Here is a 24542-nt window from a genome sequence, read left to right as displayed (position 1 = left end):
CCTGTGTGTTCTGATTGGTTAGATGGGTGTACCTGTGTGTTCTGATTGGGTATCTGCAGCAGCAGGGCCAAGTCGGTGTAGTCGAAGGTGTCGTCCAGAGCCAGGAGGGCCCCATGGACCCCGCTCTCTGTCAGGTTGTCAGCGTACTCCTTCAGCCCGATGTTCTGCACCCAGCACATCACACGCTCGTTGGACCACACCATCACATCTACACAGAGGGGTAGTGGGACGAAGGCATCTTTCAGAAAATATCAGAACACCTGATTCTCACTCAAAGAAACCCACAGGGTGACTGGATTTTACACTGACAGGGCCAATGTGTGTGCAGACTTTTGCTCAAGCCAAGCAGTGAAACACCTGATTCTACTAATCATCAATCAAGGTTTTGATTGTTACTGAATGGAGGATTGGTTGGATGGATGGTTGGATGGATGGTTGGATGGATGGATGGATGGATGAGAAGCACTAAATTGGAACAAAGGATATAATGTCAGTGAGGAGGAACTCACCTTTGTTCTGGTGTTGGCTATCTTCTCTCCTCCTCTCTAGCTCTTTGCGGTCGTAGTTCAAGCGCTTCAGGCACATTATGCCATAATGCAAACTAACCCTGACAAAGGTCAAGAGAGGTCAAAAGGTCAGGCGGTTAATAGAGGGCATGGCGACTGACTCACCTGTACTCAGATAAAGCATTAGAGCGCTCCGGTGTCTTTGACCCTGAGAAGGCCTGGAGACACACCTGCAGAGTGAGAGTGTCACAACAGCAGGAAATCTTTCAACATATCCTTTAACACCTGCACGTTTCCCATGCCACGAACACACACACACCAGAGAGAGAGCTAGTGTGTCAACAGAGGAAGGGAGAGAAAGAATGACAGACAGAAAAGGAAAGGCAGTGAGTGAAGTGGGAGTGGGAAACAGTTGCAGAAGAAGAATTCATTGTTCATTTGCAGGGACTGGAATTTGTCTATTTGCTTTTCACCACCCCCTCGAGGCAGAAAAACGCCTACTCACCCAGGTGCCGAGGTTAATAACAGCAACAGAAAGAGAGAGCGAGAGACAGACAGACGAGAGCAGGCCATACGTACCTATGGAAGCTGTCCACCATTTTGAGCTGTCCCCTCAGCTCCTTCTTGGTCAGGTGGTCCAGCATGCGGGCGTCCACCAGGGACTCCATGAAGTAGGAGCGGTACTGGGGCAGACCCAGGCTGGGCAGCCAGTCATTACCCACCCACTCATGGTTCATATCCCCATAGGCCAGGATCTGAGATGCAGAAGAGGACTCCACTAGTGTCTCATTTGTTTCAGTTGTAGTTCGATTATTACTTATAGTACTTTTCTGTTTTAATCATTTGTTTTTCAATGGTCACATACAATAGTGTAATTAGTGTGTTATATGTTGATGCCATTTAATACAGTGCTTCCATTCCTTACCTGATCCCAGCTAATCTCTTTCAGCTCCTTAGATGCAGATAGACAGGAGAGAGAGAGACATGGGCAGAAAGAGCGAGAGAACAGAGGCAGAGCAGGATAGGGGGAGCAGGCAAGACAGATGGATGGAGGAAAAGCAGAGGGAGGAAGGGAGAAGAGAGTAAACAGGAAGGACAAGACAAAGGGAGGAACAGTGTGTTAGTGAACGGGTCATTAGTGTGAAACAGTTTAGTGAACGGTTCATTAGTGTGAAACAGTTTACACAGAAACAGAAACTAGAGGGAGAGAAGAAGATGCTCAACACCAAGGTCTAGTAGTCCCACAAACTCAGAGAGAGAGAGAGATAGAGAGAGAAAGAGAGAATGAGAGAGGGAGGGTCAGAGGGAGAGAGATAAAGAGTTTGACTCCTAATTGAGCAGTATAAGTTATAACTGTAGAGCAATATATATGTACAGTGCATTCGGAAAGTAGTCAGACCCCTTGACTTTTTCCACATTTTGTTACGTTACAGAGTTATTCTAAAATTGATTAAATTGTAGAGGTCGACCGATTAATCGGAATGGCCGATTATTTAGGGCCAATTTCAAGTTTTCATAACAATTGGTAATCGGTATTTTTGGCCACCGATTTGCGGATTTTTTAATTTTTATTTTGTATTATTTTTTTTACACCTTTATTTAACTAGGCAAGTCAGATTAAGAACACATTCTTATTTTCAATGATGGCCTAGGAACAGGGGTTAACTGCCTTGTTCAGGGGGGATTTGGGGATTCGTTTTTGCAACCTGGTTACTAGTCCAACACTCTAACCACCTGCCTTACATTGCACTCCACGAGGAGCCTGCGAGTGCAGCAAGAAGCCAAGGTAAGTTGCTAGCTAGCTTTAAACTTATCTTATAAAAAACTATCAATCTTAACATAATCACTAGTTAACTACACATGGTTGATGATATTACTAGTTTATCTAACGTGTCCTGCGTTGCATTTAATCGATGCGGTGCCTGTTCATTTCTCATCGAATCACAGCCTACTTCGACAAACGGGTGATGATTTAACAAGCGCATTTGCGAAAAAAGCACTGTCGTTGCACCAATGTACCTAACCATAAACATCAATGCCTTTCTTTAAAATCAATACACAAGTATATATTTTTAAACCTGCATATTTAGTTACTATTGCCTGCTAACATGAAATTGTGTCACTGCTCTTGCGTTCATTGCCTGGCTCGTTGCAAACTAATTTGCCAGAATTTTACGTAATTATGACATACCATTGAAGGTTGTGCAATTTAACAGGAATATTTAGACTTAGGGATGCCACCCATTAGATAAAATACGGACCGGTTTCGTATTTCACTGAAAGAAAAAAACGTTTTGTTTTCGAGATGATAGTTTCCGGATTCGACCATATTAATGACCTAAGGCTCGTATTTCTGTGCGTTTATTATATTAGAATTAAGTCTATGATTTGATAGAGCAGTCTGACTGAGCGGTGGTAGGCACCAGCAGGCTCGTAAGCATTCATTCAAACAGCACTTTCGTGCGTTTTGCCAGCAGCTTTCGCAATGCATTGAGCTGTTTATGACTTCAAGCCTGTCAACTCCCAAGATTAGGCTGGTATAACCGATGTGAAATGGCTAGCTAGTTAGCGGGTGCGCGCTAATAGCGTTTCAAACGTCACTCGCTCTGAGACTTGGGAGTGGTTGTTCCCCTTGCTCTGCATGGGTAACGCTGCTTCGAGGGTGGCTGTTGTCGATGTGTTCCTGGTTCGAGCCCAGGTAGGAGCGAGGAGAGGGACGGAAGCTATACTGTTACGCTGGCAATACTAAAGTGCCTATAAGAACATCCAATAGTCAAAAGTATATGAAATACAAATCATATAGAGAGAAATAGTCCTATAATTCCTATAATAACTACAACCTAAAACTTCTTACCTGGGAATATTGAAGACTTGTTAAAAGGAACCACCAGCTTTCATATGTTCCCATGTTCTGAGCAAGGCACTTAAACGTTAGCTTTCTTACATGGCACATATTGCACTTTTACTTTCTTCTCCAACACTTTGTTTTTGCATTATTTCAACATGTTTCATTATTTAGTTAAGGCTAAATTGATTTTATTGATGTATTATATTAAGTTAAAATAAGTGTTCATTCAGTATTGTTGTAATTGTCATTATTACAAATAAATGGGAAAAGAAATCGGCCGATTAATTGGTATCGGCTTTTTTTGGTCATCCAATAATCGGTATCGGCGTTGAAAGATCATAATCGGCCGACCTCTATTAAATTGTTTTTTTTACTCATCAATCTACACACAGTACATTTTACATTTACATTTTAGTCATTTAGCAGACGCTCTTATCCAGAGCGACTTACAGTAGTGAATGCATACATTTCATTAAAAAAAAATTCCGTGCTGGCCCCCCGTGGGAATCGAACCCACAACCCTGGTGTTGCAAACACCATGCTCTACCAACTGAGCTACAGGGAAGGCTGTACCCCATAATGACAAATCAAAACAGGTTTTTAGAAATGTTTGCAAATTTATTACAAATAAAAAACTGAAATATCACATTTACATAAGTATTCAGACACTTTTGGCAGCGATTACAGCCTCAAGTTGTCATGGGTATGACGCTACAAGCTTGGCACACCTGTATTTGGGGAGTTTCTCACATTCTTCTCTGGCTGGGCCACTCAAAGACATTCAGAGACTTATCTCAAAGCCACTCCTGCATTGTCTTGGCTGTGTGCTTAGGGTTGTTATCCTGTCGGAAGGTGTACCTTCACCCCAGTGTGAGGTCTTGAGTGCTCTGGTGCAAGTCTTCATCAAGGATCTCTCTGTACTTTGCTCTGTTCATCTTTCCCTCGATCCTGACTAGTCTCCCAGTCCCTGCTGCTGAAAAACATCCCCACAGCATGATGCTGCCACCACCATGCTTCACAGTAGGGATGGTGCCAGGTTTCCTCCAGACGTGACGCATGGCATTCAGGCCAAAGAGTTCAATCTTAGTTTCATCAGACCAGATAATCTTGTTTCTCATGGTCTGAAAGTCCTTTAGGTGCCTTTTGGCAAACTCCAAGCGGGCTGTCATGTGCCTTTTACTGAGGAGTGGCTCCCGTCTGGCCACTCTACCATAAAGGCCTGATTGGTGGAGTGCTGCAGAGATGGTTGTCCTTCTGGAAGGTTCTCCCATCTCCATAGAGGAACTCTGGAGCTCTGTCAGAGTGACCATTGCTCAGTTTGGCCGGGCAGCCAACTCTAGGAAGAGAGTCTTGGTAGTTCTAAACTTCTTCCATTTAATAATGATGGAGGCCACTGTGTTCTTGGGGACCTTCAATGCCTCGACACAATCCTGTCTCGGAGCTCTAGAGACAATTCCTTCAAACCGTATATCTTGGTTTTTGCTCTGACATGCACTGTCAACTGTGGGACCTTATATAGACAGGTGTGTGCCCTTCCAAATCATGTCCAATCAATTGAATTTACCACAGGTGGACTCCAATCAAGTTGTAGAAACATCTCAAGGATGATCAATGGAAACAGGATGCACCTGAGCTCAATTTCGAGTCTCATAGCAAAGGGTCTGAATACTTATGTAAATAAGGTATTTCAGTTTTTAATTTTTAATATATTTGCAAACATTTCTAATAGCTTGTTTTTTTCGCTTTGTCATTATGGGGTATTGTGTTTAGATTGATGAGAAAAAATATATAATTTAATATGTTTTAGAATAAGGTTGTAATTTAACAAAATGTGGAAAAAGTGAAGGGGTCTGAATAGTTTCCGAATGCACTGTAGATCACAGGAGGCTGCTGAGGGGAGGATGGCTCATAATAATGTGACGAATGGAGTACATGGAATGGTATCATACACGTGTTCGATACCATTCCATAAATTCCGTTCCAGCCATTACTATGAGCCCGTCCTTCTCATTTAAGGTGCCACCAACCTCCTGTGATATATGTCAATGTTAGATGAATGTCAATGTTAAATGTCTAGAAAATGTTGAGACATTAACATAACAGGACAAACATACTTACCGGTTTGGTGGCTGCGTTTAACGACTCCATCTCAGCATGGGTCATCCACACGTTACTGGTCGACTGTGGTCACAAGACAGGAAAGAAAGAAAACATGATTGTCAGAAAAACTAAATTGTTTGTGTGTTGATGAGTCTGCAGTGAATGCATGTAACATTTTATGTTAATCTCTGCACATAATGTAAATGTGCATATAACTGCCAAAATAATGGAACCACTTCAGTAAATGAGGGATACAAAGTATATTGAAAGCAGGTGCTACCACAAAGGTGTGGTTCCTGAGTTAATTAAGTTGAGTTACATTAAGCAATCACCATTCCATCATGCTTAGGGTCATGTATAAAAATGCTGGGCAGGCCATTATTTTGGCTACCATGGCTATGCCCCCATAAGATAACAATGCACTCATCCACAGGGCACAGTGGTCACTGAATAGTTTGATGAGCATGAAAACGATGTAAAACATATGCCATGGCCGTCTCAGTCACCAGATCTCAACCCAATTGAACACATATGGGAGATTCTGGAGTGGCGCCTGAAACAGCGTTTTCCACCACCATCAACCAAACACCAAATGATGGGATTTCTCATAGAAGAATGGGGTCGCATCTCTCCAACAGAGATCTAGAAGTTCGTAGAATCTATGCCAAGGTGCATTGAAGCTGTTCAGGCTCGTGGTGGCCCAACACCCTATTAAGACTTAAATGTAAATGTAAAGACACTTTATGTTGGTGTTTCCTTTATTTTGACAGTTACCTGTACGTATATGTGTGTATATCAATATAGTATCATGTGTACCTCTATAATTGTGTCTACACGGTTTGTGTTCTGTGAGTGTGTACTAGTGAGACTACTAACAGAGCGATTGCTGGCCGGGGCAGATGGGCTGGTGAGGGACACCATCTCCTGGATGGCCAGTCTCAGTTTGAGGCGGTGCAGGGGGTTACTGATGCCAATCTCTCTCTGGATCTCTGTGTCAGACAGGTTGGCCATGATGGCACCACTCTTCACGTTGGCACGACAGGCTGCCACGTACCACGCTGGCATTCCCACCCACAGCTGGAGTAGAGAGGGAAAGAGGTGAGCTAGAAACGGATTGGCTAGAATGTAGTGATCGTGAGGGTTTATATGACTATAAAGGTTTCCCATCTATCTATCAAACATCTATGAGTACCTCTAACCAGGAGACCACAGTGGGTCCATCCCAGGATGCAAAGGGAAGACCCTGACGACACGCCTCCTCCAGCAGCTCATGTCTGGGAGAGAGAGACCGGGGGAAACAAAGGTTGAATAAGCATAAAACGAAAAGTGATTTCTGAAAGAGAGGAAGAAAAGCAGTGGAACAGAGACTGGAAAAGAGAAATGACGTCAGGAGAGAAATGAATCGGAGGGTGATATTCCCTGAGACTCACTTCTTTTTGCTGCGGCGGTTGTCAACAGTTCCTGTCATGCTCCCCTTGGTCAGTCCCATAGAATCCCCAGTACTGAGGTCCTCAGAAGGCGTAGAGGCTGAGAGACACAGGGGGTCAGGGGTTACAAAGACTACAAATATGGGTGTCAACACCAGGTGGACTTTGACCTGTTGCAGTTCAAACACATTTAAAGCAAAGTCATGGGATATGTAGTTTTTCCGAGTATAATTTCAATTCTCTCTCACCCAGAGAGGCAGACTCTCGCCCAGCCGGGCCCATCCTTCCCTTTTCCTTCTTCCCAAAAAGGCGGCCGATGGAAGACTTGATGCTTTTCTTTTTACTGGCTTTGTGGAGAGAGTCCTGACTGCTGTTGGAACTGCTGCCGTCTGCTGACAGACTGAGAGACAGAAGAGACAGAAGGAATAAGAGAAACAGGGAAGGAACGAACCATACGAGCACTACATCATCGATGATGATTGGCTGTCAATACCTGCGGAATTCCCTGGGGTCATCCATCATGGCCCCTGGGTGGGTGAGGGTCATCCTGTCTAGTCGCAGCGCTCGGGGGGTGGGTGGAGGGGTGGAGTCAAGAAGGGCAAGGGACCTATCATCCTCTTTGTTATTCTGGAGGGTAAAGTAGGAACACATTTAGGGGCCTTATACAGTATGTATACTGTACGCACGCATGTACACACACCACAGGAGGTTGGTGACCCCTTAATTGGGGAGGATGAGCTTGTGGTAATGGCTGGAGCGGAATGAGTGGAATGGTATCAAATACTTCCAAGCATGGTTTCCATGTAGAAAAAGGAGGAAGGGTACAGGTACACAATAGTAGATTTTGGTAGACAGAAGGTGCTCTTTGTTAAAAGGGGTAAATGGGTCATCAAAAAGGCAGGAGGACCAAGACACTCTTCATATAATTAATTAAAATGCCTTTATTTGTATGGCATGTTCAATGGAAACAAAGTTTAAAAACTCTGACGTGTTTCGGCGCAATGCCCTTCGTCAGGGAGTACAAAGAAATGATAATACAATGTCCTCTTTTGAACAGCTTTTTCCAATAAACCCTGATTTAAAGAGGGAGTGGTTACAGTATTCATTAGACCACACCTAGTAAGCAATACTATACCCATTAAAAAGTGAAATACTGTAAATAAGTTATCAAAAATGTGTTTGTTAAATGCCATTTCATTCACTCTGTTCCAGACATTATTATGAGACGTCCTCACCTCAGCAGCATCCCACTGACACACGCGCACAAAGACTCACACATTCACAACACACCCACACACAGACACACAGAGCAGCTGTACCTGTCTATCTGTCTCGCGGTGAGGGGAGTGGGGCAGGCGAGGGGTGGAGACCCCAGAACTGGGAGGAGAAGGGGAGGCCAGGGTGGAGGAGGTGAGGGATTGAGGGATGAAGCCGCGTCCCATACTGTCCCTCTCCAGCGAGGAGGGTGGGATGGGGGAACAGTCCAGAGCCACACTGCTAACCCTGCTCTCGATCTCCTCCGCCCGCAACTCTGTACTCTCCTTCTCTTCCTGGATCAGCCTGACAGAGAGAGGGGGAGGAAGGGAAAGAGGGAGGGAGAGTGAGAGAGATAGATAGACAAGCGGGTCGGAGAGAGAGAGGGTAAACAGAGGAAAGTGAAAAGGGGAGAAGAGGGAAAGACGGGAAATTGAGGAGCATGTCAGACGGAAGACCAATGAATGTTGGTCTTGAATGAGAAAATGAAAAGAAACCTCAGATGAATCTTCTCCACCTGCATTTGACCTAAACTGCTTGTACACAATCACAGCACCCCTCTACCTGCAATCCCTCCCTCCACCTCCCTCCATCTCCCTCCACCTCCCTCCACCTCCCTCCACCTCCCTTACTTGATCTCCTTGTTGATTGCCTCTAGTTGTTCCTGCAGCATGATGGCCAGTGTCTGGACGTCAGTCTGTCCGCTGGGAGACAGCAGCTCCGAGCCAAACAGTGTCTCTCTGTCGTCCTCATCGTCAGAGCAACCGTGGTCCACACCCCCCTCAAACCCGGTCCTCAGCAGCGCTGACCCACTGTCCCAGTCCCCGTACTGCACACATACACACACGCACAAACACACATGCAAGCATGCACACACACATACACACAGAGAAGGCTCAGTTTGTTGGGTTGTGATGCTTGCAACATAACAATTATTGGTTTAATTCCCAAATGGACAGACAACATCCACTGAATAGATGTGTTAAGTGTAAGTCAATGTGACTATATCATTAGCAATATTAGACACGTCAAAGGTGATCATGTGATCTCTGACCTTGCTGGTGTCCTCCCGGGCTGTGCTCCAGCGCCCACGGTGAGTCCGCCTGACCACGGCCACGGTGTTGGCGTTACCGTAGTGATCCAGGTGAGCGGTGGAGCCCGTGGGGAGGGAGCCGCCCCCGTGGGAATACCTCAGCTCCAGAGCACTGCCTGGGAGAGACCTGAGAGACGTAGGGAGGGAGAGTGGAAGAGGGCGAGAGAGAGAGGGCGAGAAGAGAAAGATAGACTGATATAGACAGTGAGTGGGAGAGATAACTGGAATGTACATTCATCCAGCCTCTCTGCTCCATGTGTATAGGCCACACCTGAACCTATACTGAGAGTAGGAGAGAGAGGTTATTGGAAGCACATAACGCTGCAAACCACTTATACTACTTGGTTACAATACTGCCAGCCACATTCATAAGCAGCAGCTGTATGAGGTGTGTTGGTGTGGTGGAGGTTGATGTGTAGGAGGTGTGTTGAGGAAACGAGGGAGACCTGGAATAGCAGGACCCGCCGGGTCTCAGTCTGAGCTGGTCCAACTCCAGCTGAATCCTCTCCAGCTCGGCTATCAGCTGGTCCTGAAACAGGGAAAGAAAGAGCGAATAAGTTAATACAATTGAAATATTTAATCAAATTATTAAATGGAATTCTCTCTTGATATACCTTGTTTGCTAGAAGGTCGTCCTGGATCTTCTTCATGTTAGAAAGTTCCTCAGAGAGAGCATTCTGAAAAGATCACCATTAAAAAAAACTTTATTAGGTCTACTGCATAACAACAACATATCTGTAATCACACATTATCAATGCCATGAGGTCCGAACTGTATTCCATAGTAGCTGTTTAGAGCCAGAGTGGGTTTAATGTTGAAGTGACAACAGTCTTGAATAGAAACTGGATGAAGAGGATTGTGTTGACTGTTTTGAGTGGGAACTCAGGTGTGTGTGAAATGAAGGAGTATGGGTTTTGGTTGAAGTGTTGACTGTTTTGAGTGGGAACTATGCTAAGTGTGAAGAGGTGTGAGAGGGTGTGAGTGGGCCGGTAAGTAGTACCTTGTCCTCCAGGGCAGCCATCCTCTCCTTGAGATGGAGCTGAAGCCTTTCGTTAGACTCAGACAACAGCTTGTCCACTGTGTCAGACAGACGCTTGTTGTGTTCATCATTCATCCGCTCTCTCTGCCTCGCCTAGGGAAAGGAGAGAGAAAGAGAGAGAGAGAGAGAGAAAGAGAAAGAGAGCGATTAGGGAGCTAAATAGTGAGGTATTTTCATGTCTGTTATTGTTTCTACTGTTGATCCTGCTGCCATCTTGGACAAGGCCTCTCCAGTTGAGAAACTCTGTGTGCCTCCTTTGCCCTGAGGCAGGGAGAGAGTAAAATAGAAAAATGGAAGGACAGAGGGTGGGTGGAGAGTTAACAGCGACCTTTCTGCTTGACTGAGTGAGAGAGAAGGAGATTGGGATCTGAATACAGACTGACAAATAGAGGGTTTAGAAAATTAGTATGCCATTGTAGAGTAAAGAGTGATAAAGGAATGGTATGAAAGAGGGGGTGGAAGGGAGAAAAAGGGAGAGCGAGCATGACTCACCCTCTGTAACTCCTGATTCTTCTCCTCTAGTTGCGCCTCCATCTGTCGCAGTCGCTCCTCAAAGTTACCATGACGCTCCTCAGCCTGTGATGCAAGAGGAGGAGGGTGGGGAGTCAAAACAGGCAGCATGTCAGAATGTTGATAGAACATAATTATGGGTTGGGTCAACCTTTTGATTTAAATGATCTGTGCAGATCATAGTCAAACACAGTAGGATGTTTTCTAGCATACACATTCACTTCTGATCTGTTTGCAGATGTCAGTCAGTGGCGGTCAGTGCTGTTTAAGATGTAGTTTTTCATGAGCATGGCCTTATTTCTATTGCAGCACATTGGATGACTGTCTTCATATTCCATTCACCCAGTTCAATGTAACAGCGATAGGTTTAGGCTACTACAGGATACTCAAATTTTACCTATACCCTCATGAGGTTGCTACAACTTAGCCTATGAATGAAAGTTTACAACGTAGGTGCACACAGGTCGAGAGAACATTTTGAGGTGACAGACAGTGACACATGGACAGACAGTGACACACTCAATACCACCTTGCACACTCTGGCCTGCATCTAGCTGATATAGGGTGTAATCATTAGTCCAACAGTTGCAAACAAGAGTTTCTATTGGGCAAATTCAGGTATGTTCATCCCCGTTTTGTTCTATTTGCTTCCGTTTAAGAAACATTTTTCAACAGAATCGGCGGAATGAATACACCCCTGATCACACGTAAGCACAGTTCACTTTCATAGCAGCCACTTTGTATTTCTTCTTGCATCCATGCGCTCTCCTCCTCTCACCTTGTCCACCTATGTGACCAGGCGAAAAAACCTTTCCAAGCCAAACCATATCATAACCGCTACTCATAGCCTACATGTTGTCACCATATTAGCTAAAGTAACGTCATAGTCAACATAGCTAATACAACTAACACAATAGTAAACCCGCTACAATCATCCAGTAACGTTACACCGGCAGGCCCCGGTGGCAATAAATTAGTAAAAGTTTTCCTTGACTTGGAAGAGTTCCAGTGTTATGTTGGATAGTCATAGCCAGCTAGCTAACATAGCATCCCTCTGTTTGAGCAGGGTGTTTGAGTAGGCTAAACTAGCTAGCTGCATTTGCTAGCTAAGTAAGTGAAACTGAAAGTGGAATAAATTAATTTGTTCAAAACTGTTCAACTATTGTCTTTCTCTCTCTTTGAGTCAGCTATCATGCAGTATTTTTCTGTTACCCAAAATAAATTCAACTACTCACCACATGTATGCACTGCAGTGCTAGCTAGATGTACCTTATGCTTTCAGTACTAGGTTAATTCTCTGATCCTTTGATTGGGTGGACAACATGTCAGTTCATGCTGCAAGAGCTCTGATAGGTTGGAGGACGTCCTCCGGAAGTTGTCATAATTACTGTGTAAGTCTATGGAAGGGGGTGAGAACCATTTTGGGGGTTTTGTATTGAAGTCAATGTACCCAGAAGAGAATAGAAGCTAGCTGTCCCCCAGCTACACCATGGTTCTACACTACAGAGTGATGTTATTGCGAAATAGTGTGTTTTAATCAATTATTTGGTGACATGTGATTATATTTAGTATAGTTTTATCTAAAAAGGATAACTTAAATGTTTTACAATTAAAAAATTTTATGAAATTCACTGAGGAGGATGGTCCTCCCCTTCCTCCTCTGAGGAGCCACCACTGATGTCAGTGTACATGAATCTTATTTGGAGTGACATTTCAGCCATCTTGCCTCAACAAGTACTACATAATTGGTTCTTTAGGGTTACGCTGATGATTGAGACATTTACATCTCCTTGACAATCATGTTTGTTATAAATTACAGTTTTATGATACAAGCAATTATTATCATACAGCTCTTGACATGTTCTGCAGTTGAGGCTGAACTACAATGTGAACAGTGTGATGAACAGTGTGATGAACAGTATGATGAACAGTGTGATGAACAGTGTGATGAACAGTGTGATGAACAGTGTGATGAACAGTGTGATGGACAGTGTGATGAACAGTATGATGAACAGTGTGATGAACAGTGTGATGGACAGTGTGATGAACAGTGTGATGAACAGTGTGATGGACAGTGTGATGAACAGTATGATGAACAGTGTGATGAACAGTGTGATGAACAGTGTGATGAACAGTGTGATGAACAGTGTGATGAACAGTGTGATGGACAGTGTGATGAACAGTATGATGAACAGTGTGATGAACAGTGTGATGGACAGTGTGATGAACAGTATGATGAACAGTATGATGAACAGTATGATGAATAGTGTGATGGACAGTATGATGAACAGTGTGATGAACAGTGTGATGAACAGTATGATGAACAGTATGATGAACAGTATGATGAACAGTATGATGAATAGTGTGATGAACAGTGTGATGAACAGTGTGATGAACAGTGTGATGAACAGTGTGATGAACAGTATGATGAACAGTATGATGAACAGTGTGATGAACAGTGTGATGAACAGTATGATGAATAGTGTGATGAACAGTGTGATGAACAGTGTGATGAACAGTGTGATGAACAGTGTGATGAACAGTGTGATGAACAGTGTGATGAACAGTATGATGAACAGTGTGATGAACAGTGTGATGAACAGTGTGATGAACAGTGTGATGAACAGTGTGATGAACAGTATGATGAACAGTGTGATGAACAGTGTGATGAACAGTATGATGAACAGTGTGATGAACAGTATGATGAACAGTGTGATGGACAGTGTGATGGACAGTGTGATGGACAGTGTGATGAACAGTATGATGAATAGTGTGATGAAGCCACATCTATTATCATGCAGGGCTCGTAGCAGATATTTATTTATTTCAGATTTTGATTTGATATTTATTTCATTTGAGCGTGCTGTCAATTTTACACACGAATGCACGCTTGGATATACTCACGCACACAAACACACACTCACACACACACACACGTAGCGGAGGTGGTGTACCTTGTTGAGTGCAGCCACTCTCTGGGCGAGCTGGGCCTCTATCTCAGGCAGCGTCTCGGCCCTCTGCAGGGTCTGCTGCAGCTTCTGCTTGGCATCGTCTAGACGCTCCTGGAGCTGCCTGTTCTTCTCCTCACTCTGCAGGAGTGGAGGAGGACGAGGAGGAAGAGGGAGAGGTAAGATGAGGAGGAAGAGAAGGAGGAGAAGGAATTGACCATCACAGTCAGTAACAAAAATAATTCTTAACCCTGAACGCAAAATGCAGTGCTTTTATCATTGCTAAATTACCAATCCTCTCCACTAGCAGAAACAACCAGGAGAAAGCAGGTCGTTTCACCCACCTGCCTGTAGAGGGAGTCTTTACTGGCCAGGTCATTCTCCAGCCTGTCTTTAATGTCATGGAGAGACGTCGCCTCCCTCTGGGCACTCAGGTACCTGCAGGCACACAGCACAATGACATACAGCAGACACATCTTGAAGGCAATGTCGTACAACTGAACACAACAGACACAATTGCCTATGGCAGAAGACATTCCCTGGTGTTTTCAGGGGTGGTGGATAGACAGTTATATTTACCTGCGTTCTAAAGTAGTTATTCTCTCCTCCATGTCCTCTCTCTGACAAAGAGCCTGATAGAGAGGAGAAAGGGGGAGGGACAGACAGACAGAGGAAAAGAGAGAGATAGAAAGAGGGAGAAAATAACATAAAAGTCGGGCATGATCAAAGGGACTTGGCGCTGCTGGCTAAACCACTATAACTGTAGCTGAAGTATGATAATGGTTAGTTGAAGGAAGATGTTGACAGAGGAAACACGTCTCTGCCAAGTGACAGATGTTATTGCACAAGTCCTGGAGGGTGAAGGGGCGGAGGGAGAGGAGGGGGAGGAGGAGGAATGGGGGGGAGAGGAGGAGGGAGGAGGAGGTAGGGGGTGTGGTGACTGGGTGGCTCTGGGACCACTAGCCCCAAAATTTCTCCCAGTCCCAAGCCACCAATCAGCTGTGTGAGTGACAGTGCCAGCTTCTATCCCCGCGCTTGCCTGTTTACTAGTGATACTGTCGCCATGGCTACAGGGAAAGTCTCACACATACAGTACAGTAGCAGTTATTGCTGCCAAGTAGGAAAATGGCTCTGTTGCCACAGGAAACTGTTACATTTCTCTAATAGAGTAGGGAAAACAGACACAAATTTCTCTCTAGCGCAATGAGATGCTGACACACACGTGTATTTTCAACCAATTGGGAAGTAGAGCTCACCTCCTTCACATCCCTCTGCAGTTTCTGATTGGCTTCCTCTGACTTGGTCACCTCCCTCCTAGCTGCAGTCAGCTGTTCCTCGATCTCCCCAACCTGGAGGGTGACATAATAGTTACACACAAGAAGCCACCATCTGGGTCAGTATCACATCTATGAAAGTGATATTCCTGTAAACACATGTATGTCTGGTGTATGTATGACTCAAACTGTTAGTTATCTCTATTTGTCACTCACCTGTCTGCACATGAGGGCCAGTCTTTCTTTCAGCTGGGCCAGCTCTGCTCTCTGCCGCTCGATCTCTGTTTCTCTCTGTCTCTCTCTGTCAATCTCTCCATCCTCCAGGATGGAGGAGGGTCCATTGGGCAGCCGCTGTGAAAGGAAGAAGGAGAGGAAAACGACAAGGAAAAGACAAGATCATGTAAAGATGGAAATGTGATGCGACTCCTTAAACTCCAAGCAAACTACGCAGCACATGAGACACTAATACTTCAACATTTACTTCAGCCAATACAGCCAATCCCCTCACCTCTTTCCCATTTTCTAAGCCTTGTTGGCGTCTTTTGATTTGGTCTCGTAGAGAATGGCACTAGGTAGAGATGGAGAACAGAAAGGTTTAGAAAAGATGCTTTATCTGTGGAGAGAGGAAAAGGAGAACGAGCAGAGGATAACTCACCTCATTTGAGGAGGACTCCAGCTCTTCCTCTAAAACAGTCACTCGCTCCAGAGCCACACGTAACCTCTCTCGCACCTAAGGAAGTCCCAGACAGACAAAGGGGGAGAGAAAGACGAGATAGCGGAAAAAGAGAAAAAGAGTGGGAGTGAAGGGGAGAGAGAGAGGTGGATGTTAGTACAGAAGGTTAAGAATAAATCCTGTGGAGCCAGCCCACTCACTCCTCCATTTAGTACCCAGACTGACCTTCTTGTCCAGCCCTTTACCACACACACACACACACACACACACACACACACACACACACACACACACACACACACACACACACACACACACACACACACACACACACACACACACACACACACACACACACACACACACACACACACACACACACACACACACACCTTCTCGTCCAGGGCTTTGTGGTGTTCGAACAGGGACTTGAGGGCCTTGAGGACCTCCACCTCGCTGGAGACCCCGGCAGGAGACTGGGCCTGCCTCTTCACCACTGTCATCCTCAGACTGCGCTCATGACGAGACACCAGGCACTCCAGATGCTCCAGCAGCAGCTAGACACACAGAGAGCAGGGGCCACTTGGAATAAGGATCTGATCTACATGACAACAGAATTTCAGCGTGCTTATAGGGAAGGACACTCAACAAGCACAGCACTTACACAAATGACTGATGATTGGATGAGAGAAATTGATGATAAAATGATTGTGGGGGCTGTCTTGTTAGACTCAGTGCAGCTTTTGACATTATCGATCATAGTCTGCTGCTGGAAAAACGTATGTGTTATGGCTTTACACCCACTACTATAATGTGGATAAAGAGTTACTTGTCTAACAGAACCCAGAGGGTGTTCTTTAATGGAAGCCTCTCAAATATAATCCAGTTAGAACCAGGTAGCTGTTTTAAATTTTTATTAATGACATGCCACTGACTTTGAGTAAAACCAGAGTGTCTATGTATGCAGATGACTCAACACTATACACGTCAGCTACTACAGCGACTGAAATGACTGCAACATTCAACAAAGAGCTGCAGTTAGTTTCAGAGTGGGTGGCAAGGAATAAGTTATCCCTACATATTTCTAAAACTAAAAGGATTGTATTTGGAACAAAACTCTCACTAAACCCTAAACCTCAACTAAATCTTGTAATAAATAATGGGGAAATTGAGCAAGTTGAGATGACTAAACTGCTTGGAGTAACCCTAGATTGTAAACTGTCATTAGTAGCTAAGATGGGGAGAAGTCTGTCTATAATAAAGCGATGCTCTGTCTTCTTAACAACACTATCAACAAGGCAGGTCCTACAGGCCCTGGTTTTGTCGCACCTTGACTACTGTTCAGTCGTGTGGTCAGGTGCCAGAAAAAAGGACTTAGGGAAAATTGCAATTGGCTCAGAACAGGGCAGCACGGCTGGCCCTTGGATATACACAGAGAGCTAATATTAATAATATCCATGTCAATCTCTCCTGGCTGAAAGTGGAGGAGAGATTGACTTCATCACTACTTTTATTTATGAGAGGTATTGACATGTTCAATGCAAACTACTGGCACACAGCTCGGACACCCATGCATACCCCACAAGACATGCCACAAGAGGTCTCTTCACAGTCACCAAGTCCAGAACAGACTATGGAGGCACACAGTACTACATAGAGCCATGACTACATGGAACTCTATTCCACATAAAGTAACTCATGCCACAGTACAATTAGATTTAAAAAACAGATTAAAAAACACCTTATGGAACAGAGGGGACAGTGAAGCAACACAAACATTGGCACAGACACTTACACACACGATAACATACGCACTATACATACACATGGATTTAGTACTGTAGATATGTGGTAGTGGTGGAGTAGGGGCCTGAGGGCACACAGTGTGTTGTGAAATCTGTGAATGAATTGTAATGTTTGTAAAATGGTATAAACTGCCTTAATTTTGCTGGACCCCAGGAAGAGTAGCTGCTGCTTTGGCAGCAGCTAATGGGGATCCATAATAAATACAAATACAAATACAAACTGAACTGTATAACATATAAGGTATACAGACATACTCAAGCGTAAACATATGCGTGCATGAATAGACATGCACACATCAATAGACACAAAGACGTACACTCAAGCCCACAATTCTACACACACGCGCACACACACAAACACACACACACACACGCACACACACAGAAACAGACTAACCCGTGTGTTGTTCCTCTCTGCTTTGAGTTCTGCTATCTCCTCCTCTCTCTCCAGCAGCTGCTCCCGGCAGACATTCAGCTCTTTGGTCAGCACTGCAAACTCCTGCAGAGACACAAGGGGGCGGCGTTACTCACAATACACTGTATGTAGCCATAATCATATACAGTACATTAGCACACATACATACAGCACAATTACAAACAGTTCAACAAGACACAACTAAGCACAAAAACATTTCAACAAGAAAAAACAAACATTTCATTATAGACCTGTGACACACTGGTGTGACACACACACACACACACACACACACACACACACACACACACACACACACACACACACACACACACACACACACACACACACACACGTGGAGGCTGGTGGGAGGAGCTATAGGAGGATGAGCTCATTGTAATGGCTAGAATGGGATAAATAGAAGTGGATCACACACAAAGATATGGAAACCACGTTTGACTCCATTACATGCATTCCATTCAAGCTTTTACAATGAGACTGTCCTCCTATAGCTCCTTCCACCAGCCTCCACTGACCCCCCGCATCACTGAGTCGACTATAGTATGATGTTGAGTTTCCAACTACGTATATCTGGGAGCAGATAATGTCTATGTTCCTGGCCTGGGTTGCTGATAACCCTCCAGTGAACACCTCATGGCCATTCTGTTGTGGCGTGGCCATGGCGGGGCCAGCCATGTTGTGTAGGCTAGGCTGACATATGGCCACATATGACACTGTACCATCCTCTGTCCTGTCGGCCATCTTGGCTCAGATGGACTTTACCCGTGCGTGACCAAGCCGTGACACACATTCACTATCAGTGTCACAGTAAGGAAAGGCATGCAACCGCCCGTGTCCTGGAGCATGTGAAGACTGAATCATGGGCGTTCCCACAAGCCACTGAGAGGCATTGGTGCTCAGTCCAGCTCTTACAGTATATGGTGTAATTCTACATGCCCTGGAGCATTATAACATAACACTGTTGATTATTGTGTTCAGTGGACTGGTAGGAATATTAGGGACTGGGCTGTCAGTGTGCACATCAGTGGTAACTACTGATAGAGGAGAAAAGGGAAAAAGAAGACAGGAGGAAAAGGGAAAAGGATGACAGGGGAAAAGAGAAAAAGAAGACAGGAGGAAAAGAGAAAAGGAAGACGGAAAAAGAGAAAAAGAAGACAGGAGGAAAAGAGAAAAAGAAGACAGGAGGAAAAGGGAAAAGGAAGACGGAAAAAGAGAAAAAGAAGACAGGAGGAAAAGAGAAAAAGAACACAGGAGGAAAAGGGAAAAGGAAGACGGAAAAAGAGAAAAAGAAGACAGGAGGAAAAGAGAAAAAGAAGACAGGAGGAAAAGGGAAAAGGAAGACGGAAAAAGAGAAAAAGAAGACAGGAGGAAAAGAGAAAAAGAACACAGGAGGAAAAGGGAAAAGGAAGACGGAAAAAGAGAAAAAGAAGACAGGAGGAAAAGAGAAAAAGAAGACAGGAGGAAAAGAGAAAAAGAAGACAGGAGGAAAAGGGAAAAGGAAGACAGGAGGAAAAGAGAAAAAGAAGACAGGAGGAAAAGGAAAAAGGAAGACGGAAAAAGAGAAAAAGATGACAGGGGAAAAGAGAAAAAGACCACAGGAGGAAAAGAGAAAAACACCACAGGGGAAAAGGGAAAAGGAAGACAGGAAAAGGGAAAAGGAAGACAGGGGGAAAGGGAGAGTCATGTACAGATGGTACACAGCAGACCCATAGGAATTTGGAATTCTGGGATTGATTCTAGCTGAAAAGACAGCTTTTGGCACCAATATCCCACAATTATATGCTTTCTCTCTCTAGTTCTCTCTTTCTATTCTTGTCTCACTCCCCCTCCACAATCCAAAACATAATGTGATCATAAACTACCTCAAGGTGTCTCTCGACTGTACCGAGCCTCCATCTCTCCCTCTCATCCTCTCACTCGGCCTACTCCGCTCTCATCCTTACAATCCTTCATCCATCTCTATCTCTCCATGTGATAACCCAGAACACCTAAGAATAGACGCCAGAAGCTCCATCATTAGTATGCAGCAATATGCAAATTGGCCTGATTCGTTAGTCTGTGTGTGTGTTTCATACCACCAGTTCTCTCTCTGTACCATGCTCTTATTCTCACTCTGCAGCCCTCTCTCTCTATCAATCTGTCTCTCCAAGCCCTCTCTCTCTCGGCAGTGGCGGCACACTCTGAGCAGACGCACTCAATGAACCCTGCTAGTGTTGAATCTTTCACAGCGCTCTGTGCTGCAAGCCTAGTGTTGAATCTATCACAGCGCTCTGTGCTGCTAGCCCTAGTGTTGAATCTATCACAGCACTCTGTGCTGTTAGCTCTAGTGTTGAATCTATCACAGCGCTCTGTGCTGCTAGCCCTAGTGTTGAATCTATCACAGCGCTCTGTGCTGCTAGCTCTAGTGTTGAATCTATCACAGCGCTCTGTGCTGCTAGCTCTAGTGTTGAATCTATCACAGCGCTCTGTGCTGCTAGCTCTAGTGTTGAATCTATCACAGCACTCTGTGCTGCTAGCTCTAGTGTTGAATCTATCACAGCGCTCTGTGCTGCTAGCTCTAGTGTTGAATCTATCACAGCACTCTGTGCTGCTAGCTCTAGTGTTGAATCTATCACAGCGCTCTGTGCTGCTAGCCCTAGTGTTGAATCTAACACAGCACTCTGTGCTGCTAGCTCTAGTGTTGAACACAGCGCTCTGTGCTGCTAGCTCTAGTGTTGAATCTATCACAGCACTCTGTGCTGCTAGCTCTAGTGTTGAATCTATCACAGCGCTCTGTGCTGCTAGCCCTAGTGTTGAATCTAACACAGCACTCTGTGCTGCTAGCTCTAGTGTTGAACACAGCGCTCTGTGCTGCTAGCTCTAGTGTTGAATCTATCACAGCGCTCTGTGCTGCTAGCTCTAGTGTTGAATCTATCACAGTGCTCTGTGTTGCTAGCTCTAGTGTTGAATCTATCACATTGCTCTGTGCTGCTAGCTCTAGTGTTGAATCTATCACAGCGCTCTGTGCTGCTAGCTCTAGTGTTGAATCTATCACAGCGCTCTCTGCTGCTAGCTCTAGTGTTGAATCTATCCCAGCGCTCTGTGCTGCTAGCCCTAGTGTTGAATCTAACACAGCGCTCTGTGCTGCTAGCTCTAGTGTTGAATCTATCACAGCGCTCTGTGCTGCTAGCTCTAGTGTTGAATCTATCACAGCGCTCTGTGCTGCTAGCCCTAGTGTTGAATCTATCACAGCGCTCTGTGCCGCTAGCTCTAGTGTTGAACACATTGCTCTGTGCTGCTAGCTCTAGTGTTGAATCTATCACAGCGCTCTGTGCTGCTAGCTCTAGTGTTGAATCTATCACAGCGCTCTGTGCTGCTAGCTCTAGTGTTGAATCTATCCCAGTGCTCTGTGCTGCTAGCCCTAGTGTTGAATCTAACACAGCGCTCTGTGCTGCTAGCTCTAGTGTTGAATCTATCACAGCGCTCTGTGCTGCTAGCTCAAGTGTTGAATCTATCACAGCACTCTGTGCTGCTAGCCCTAGTGTTGAATCTATCACAGCGCTCTGTGCTGCTAGCCCTAGTGTTGAATCTAACACAGCACTCTGTGCTGCTAGCTCTAGTGTTGAACACAGCGCTCTGTGCTGCTAGCTCTAGTGTTGAATCTATCACAGCGCTCTGTGCTGCTAGCTCTAGTGTTGAATCTATCACAGCGCTCTGTGCTGCTAGCTCTAGTGTTGAATCTATCACAGCGCTCTGTGCTGCTAGCCCTAGTGTTGAATCTAACACAGCGCTCTGTGCTGCTAGCTCTAGTGTTGAATCTATCACAGCGCTCTGTGCTGCTAGCCCTAGTGTTGAATCTAACACAGCGCTCTGTGCTGCTAGCTCTAGTGTTGAATCTATCACAGCGCTCTGTGCTGCTAGCCCTAGTGTTGAATCTAACACAGCACTCTGTGCTGCTAGCTCTAGTGTTGAACACAGCGCTCTGTGCTGCTAGCTCTAGTGTTGAATCTATCACAGCGCTCTGTGCTGCTAGCTCTAGTGTTGAATCTATCACAGTGCTCTGTGTTGCTAGCTCTAGTGTTGAATCTATCACATTGCTCTGTGCTGCTAGCTCTAGTGTTGAATCTATCACAGCGCTCTGTGCTGCTAGCTCTAGTGTTGAATCTATCACAGCGCTCTCTGCTGCTAGCTCTAGTGTTGAATCTATCCCAGCGCTCTGTGCTGCTAGCCCTAGTGTTGAATCTAACACAGCGCTCTGTGCTGCTAGCTCTAGTGTTGAATCTATCACAGCGCTCTGTGCTGCTAGCTCTAGTGTTGAATCTATCACAGCGCTCTGTGCTGCTAGCCCTAGTGTTGAATCTATCACAGCGCTCTGTGCTGCTAGTCCTAGTGTTGAATCTAACACAGCACTCTGTGCCGCTAGCTCTAGTGTTGAACACATTGCTCTGTGCTGCTAGCTCTAGTGTTGAATCTATCACAGCGCTCTGTGCTGCTAGCTCTAGTGTTGAATCTATCACAGCGCTCTGTGCTGCTAGCTCTAGTGTTGAATCTATCCCAGTGCTCTGTGCTGCTAGCCCTAGTGTTGAATCTAACACAGCGCTCTGTGCTGCTAGCTCTAGTGTTGAATCTATCACAGCGCTCTGTGCTGCTAGCTCTAGTGTTGAATCTATCACAGCGCTCTGTGCTGCTAGCCCTAGTGTTGAATCTATCACAGCGCTCTGTGCTGCTAGCCCTAGTGTTGAATCTAACACAGCACTCTGTGCTGCTAGCTCTAGTGTTGAACACAGCGCTCTGTGCTGCTAGCTCTAGTGTTGAATCTATCACAGCGCTCTGTGCTGCTAGCTCTAGTGTTGAATCTATCACAGCGCTCTGTGCTGCTAGCCCTAGTGTTGAATCTAACACAGCGCTCTGTGCTGCTAGCCCTAGTGTTGAATCTATCACAGCGCTCTGTGCTGCTAGCTCTAGTGTTGAATCTATCACAGCGCTCTGTGCTGCTAGCTCTAGTGTTGAATCTATCACAGCGCTCTGTGCTGCTAGCTCTAGTGTTGAATCTATCACAGCGCTCTGTGCTGCTAGCTCTAGTGTTGAATCTATCACAGCGCTCTGTGCTGCTAGCCCTAGTGTTGAATCTAACACAGCGCTCTGTGCTACTAGCTCTAGTGTTGAATCTATCACAGCGCTCTGTGCTGCTAGCTCTAGTGTTGAATCTATCACAGCGCTCTGTGCTGCTAGCTCTAGTGTTGAATCTATCACAGCGCTCTGTGCTGCTAGCTCTAGTGTTGAATCTATCACAGCGCTCTGTGCTGCTAGCCCTAGTGTTGAATCTAACACAGCGCTCTGTGCTGCTAGCTCTAGTGTTGAATCTATCACAGCGCTCTGTGCTGCTAGCTCTAGTGTTGAATCTATCACAGCGCTCTGTGCTGCTAGCTCTAGTGTTGAATCTATCACAGCGCTCTGTGCTGCTAGCTCTAGTGTTGAATCTATCACAGCGCTCTGTGCTGCTAGCTCTAGTGTTGAATCTATCACAGCGCTCTGTGCTGCTAGCTCTAGTGTTGAATCTATCACAGCGCTCTGTGCTGCTAGCCCTAGTGTTGAATCTAACACAGCGCTCTGTGCTGCTAGCCCTAGTGTTGAATCTATCACAGCGCTCTGTGCTGCTAGCTCTAGTGTTGAATCTATCACAGCGCTCTGTGCTGCTAGCTCTAGTGTTGAATCTATCACAGCGCTCTGTGCTGCTAGCTCTAGTGTTGAATCTATCACAGCGCTCTGTGCTGCTAGCTCTAGTGTTGAATCTATCACAGCGCTCTGTGCTGCTAGCCCTATTGTTGAATCTAACACAGCGCTCTGTGCTACTAGCTCTAGTGTTGAATCTATCACAGCGCTCTGTGCTGCTAGCTCTAGTGTTGAATCTATCACAGCGCTCTGTGCTGCTAGCTCTAGTGTTGAATCTATCACAGCGCTCTGTGCTGCTAGCTCTAGTGTTGAATCTATCACAGCGCTCTGTGCTGCTAGCCCTAGTGTTGAATCTAACACAGCGCTCTGTGCTGCTAGCTCTAGTGTTGAATCTATCACAGCGCTCTGTGCTGCTAGCTCTAGTGTTGAATCTAACACAGCGCTCTGTGCTGCTAGCTCTAGTGTTGAATCTATCACAGCGCTCTGTGCTGCTAGCTCTAGTGTTGAATCTAACACAGCGCTCTGTGCTGCTAGCTCTAGTGTTGAATCTATCACAGCGCTCTGTGCTGCTAGCTCTAGTGTTGAATCTATCACAGCGCTCTGTGCTGCTCGCATCATGTGTGTATGTGTGTGTCCATAGATGTGTGCACCATATTGATCCCCCTCTCAGTGAGGTAATATGGCCCTTTAATGTCCAGTCATTCTCAGTAAGAACACATTGTCCTATCACATGTGTTATCGCTTTCAATAGTTCAGAGAACATATGGGTTCTAACAAAATAAACCCCATCACTCCACTTAGGCATCCAGGGAGACTGCCTGTCTGAAATTCAAGATGGAGTCCTTTTTGCATGTTCAGTGGCGTCAGTCACACTAGAATGATTACTCCACAGGCATAAGGATGTGGGCTAATATTGGCCTGGGTATTATAGAGGTCTTTACTCAATCGAATGGAACCGCCAATAATATGTAACAGTC

General features: G+C 45.4%; 1 protein-coding gene across 1 annotated transcript in view; it reads right to left on the bottom strand.

The window, feature by feature from the left end:
- Positions 1-24542, bottom strand: part of LOC106593156 (liprin-alpha-3) — a 36027-nt gene that overhangs the window by 6979 nt on the left and 4506 nt on the right. Inside the window, exons 3-28 of the mRNA XM_045720221.2 lie at positions 17875-17976; positions 16065-16229; positions 15655-15729; positions 15508-15567; positions 15216-15350; positions 14982-15074; positions 14305-14357; positions 14070-14163; positions 13732-13866; positions 10760-10843; positions 10229-10360; positions 9843-9905; positions 9675-9757; positions 9190-9355; positions 8768-8964; positions 8201-8441; positions 7375-7508; positions 7130-7281; positions 6885-6981; positions 6647-6728; positions 6331-6531; positions 5473-5535; positions 1432-1458; positions 1086-1261; positions 510-607; positions 33-208 (exon numbers count right to left, since the gene is read on the bottom strand). Coding sequence (XP_045576177.1) covers positions 33-208; positions 510-607; positions 1086-1261; positions 1432-1458; positions 5473-5535; positions 6331-6531; positions 6647-6728; positions 6885-6981; positions 7130-7281; positions 7375-7508; positions 8201-8441; positions 8768-8964; positions 9190-9355; positions 9675-9757; positions 9843-9905; positions 10229-10360; positions 10760-10843; positions 13732-13866; positions 14070-14163; positions 14305-14357; positions 14982-15074; positions 15216-15350; positions 15508-15567; positions 15655-15729; positions 16065-16229; positions 17875-17976 — 3084 coding nt within the window. The remainder of the gene's footprint in view (positions 1-32; positions 209-509; positions 608-1085; positions 1262-1431; positions 1459-5472; positions 5536-6330; positions 6532-6646; positions 6729-6884; positions 6982-7129; positions 7282-7374; positions 7509-8200; positions 8442-8767; positions 8965-9189; positions 9356-9674; positions 9758-9842; positions 9906-10228; positions 10361-10759; positions 10844-13731; positions 13867-14069; positions 14164-14304; positions 14358-14981; positions 15075-15215; positions 15351-15507; positions 15568-15654; positions 15730-16064; positions 16230-17874; positions 17977-24542) is intronic.

Source organism: Salmo salar, chromosome 06, assembly GCF_965601325.2.
Source record: "Salmo salar chromosome 06, fSalSal1, whole genome shotgun sequence".
Classification (NCBI taxonomy): Eukaryota; Metazoa; Chordata; class Actinopteri; order Salmoniformes; family Salmonidae; genus Salmo; species Salmo salar.
The sequence above is the reverse complement of the archived record's forward strand: the minus strand, read 5'-3'. Positions and strand labels throughout refer to the sequence as shown.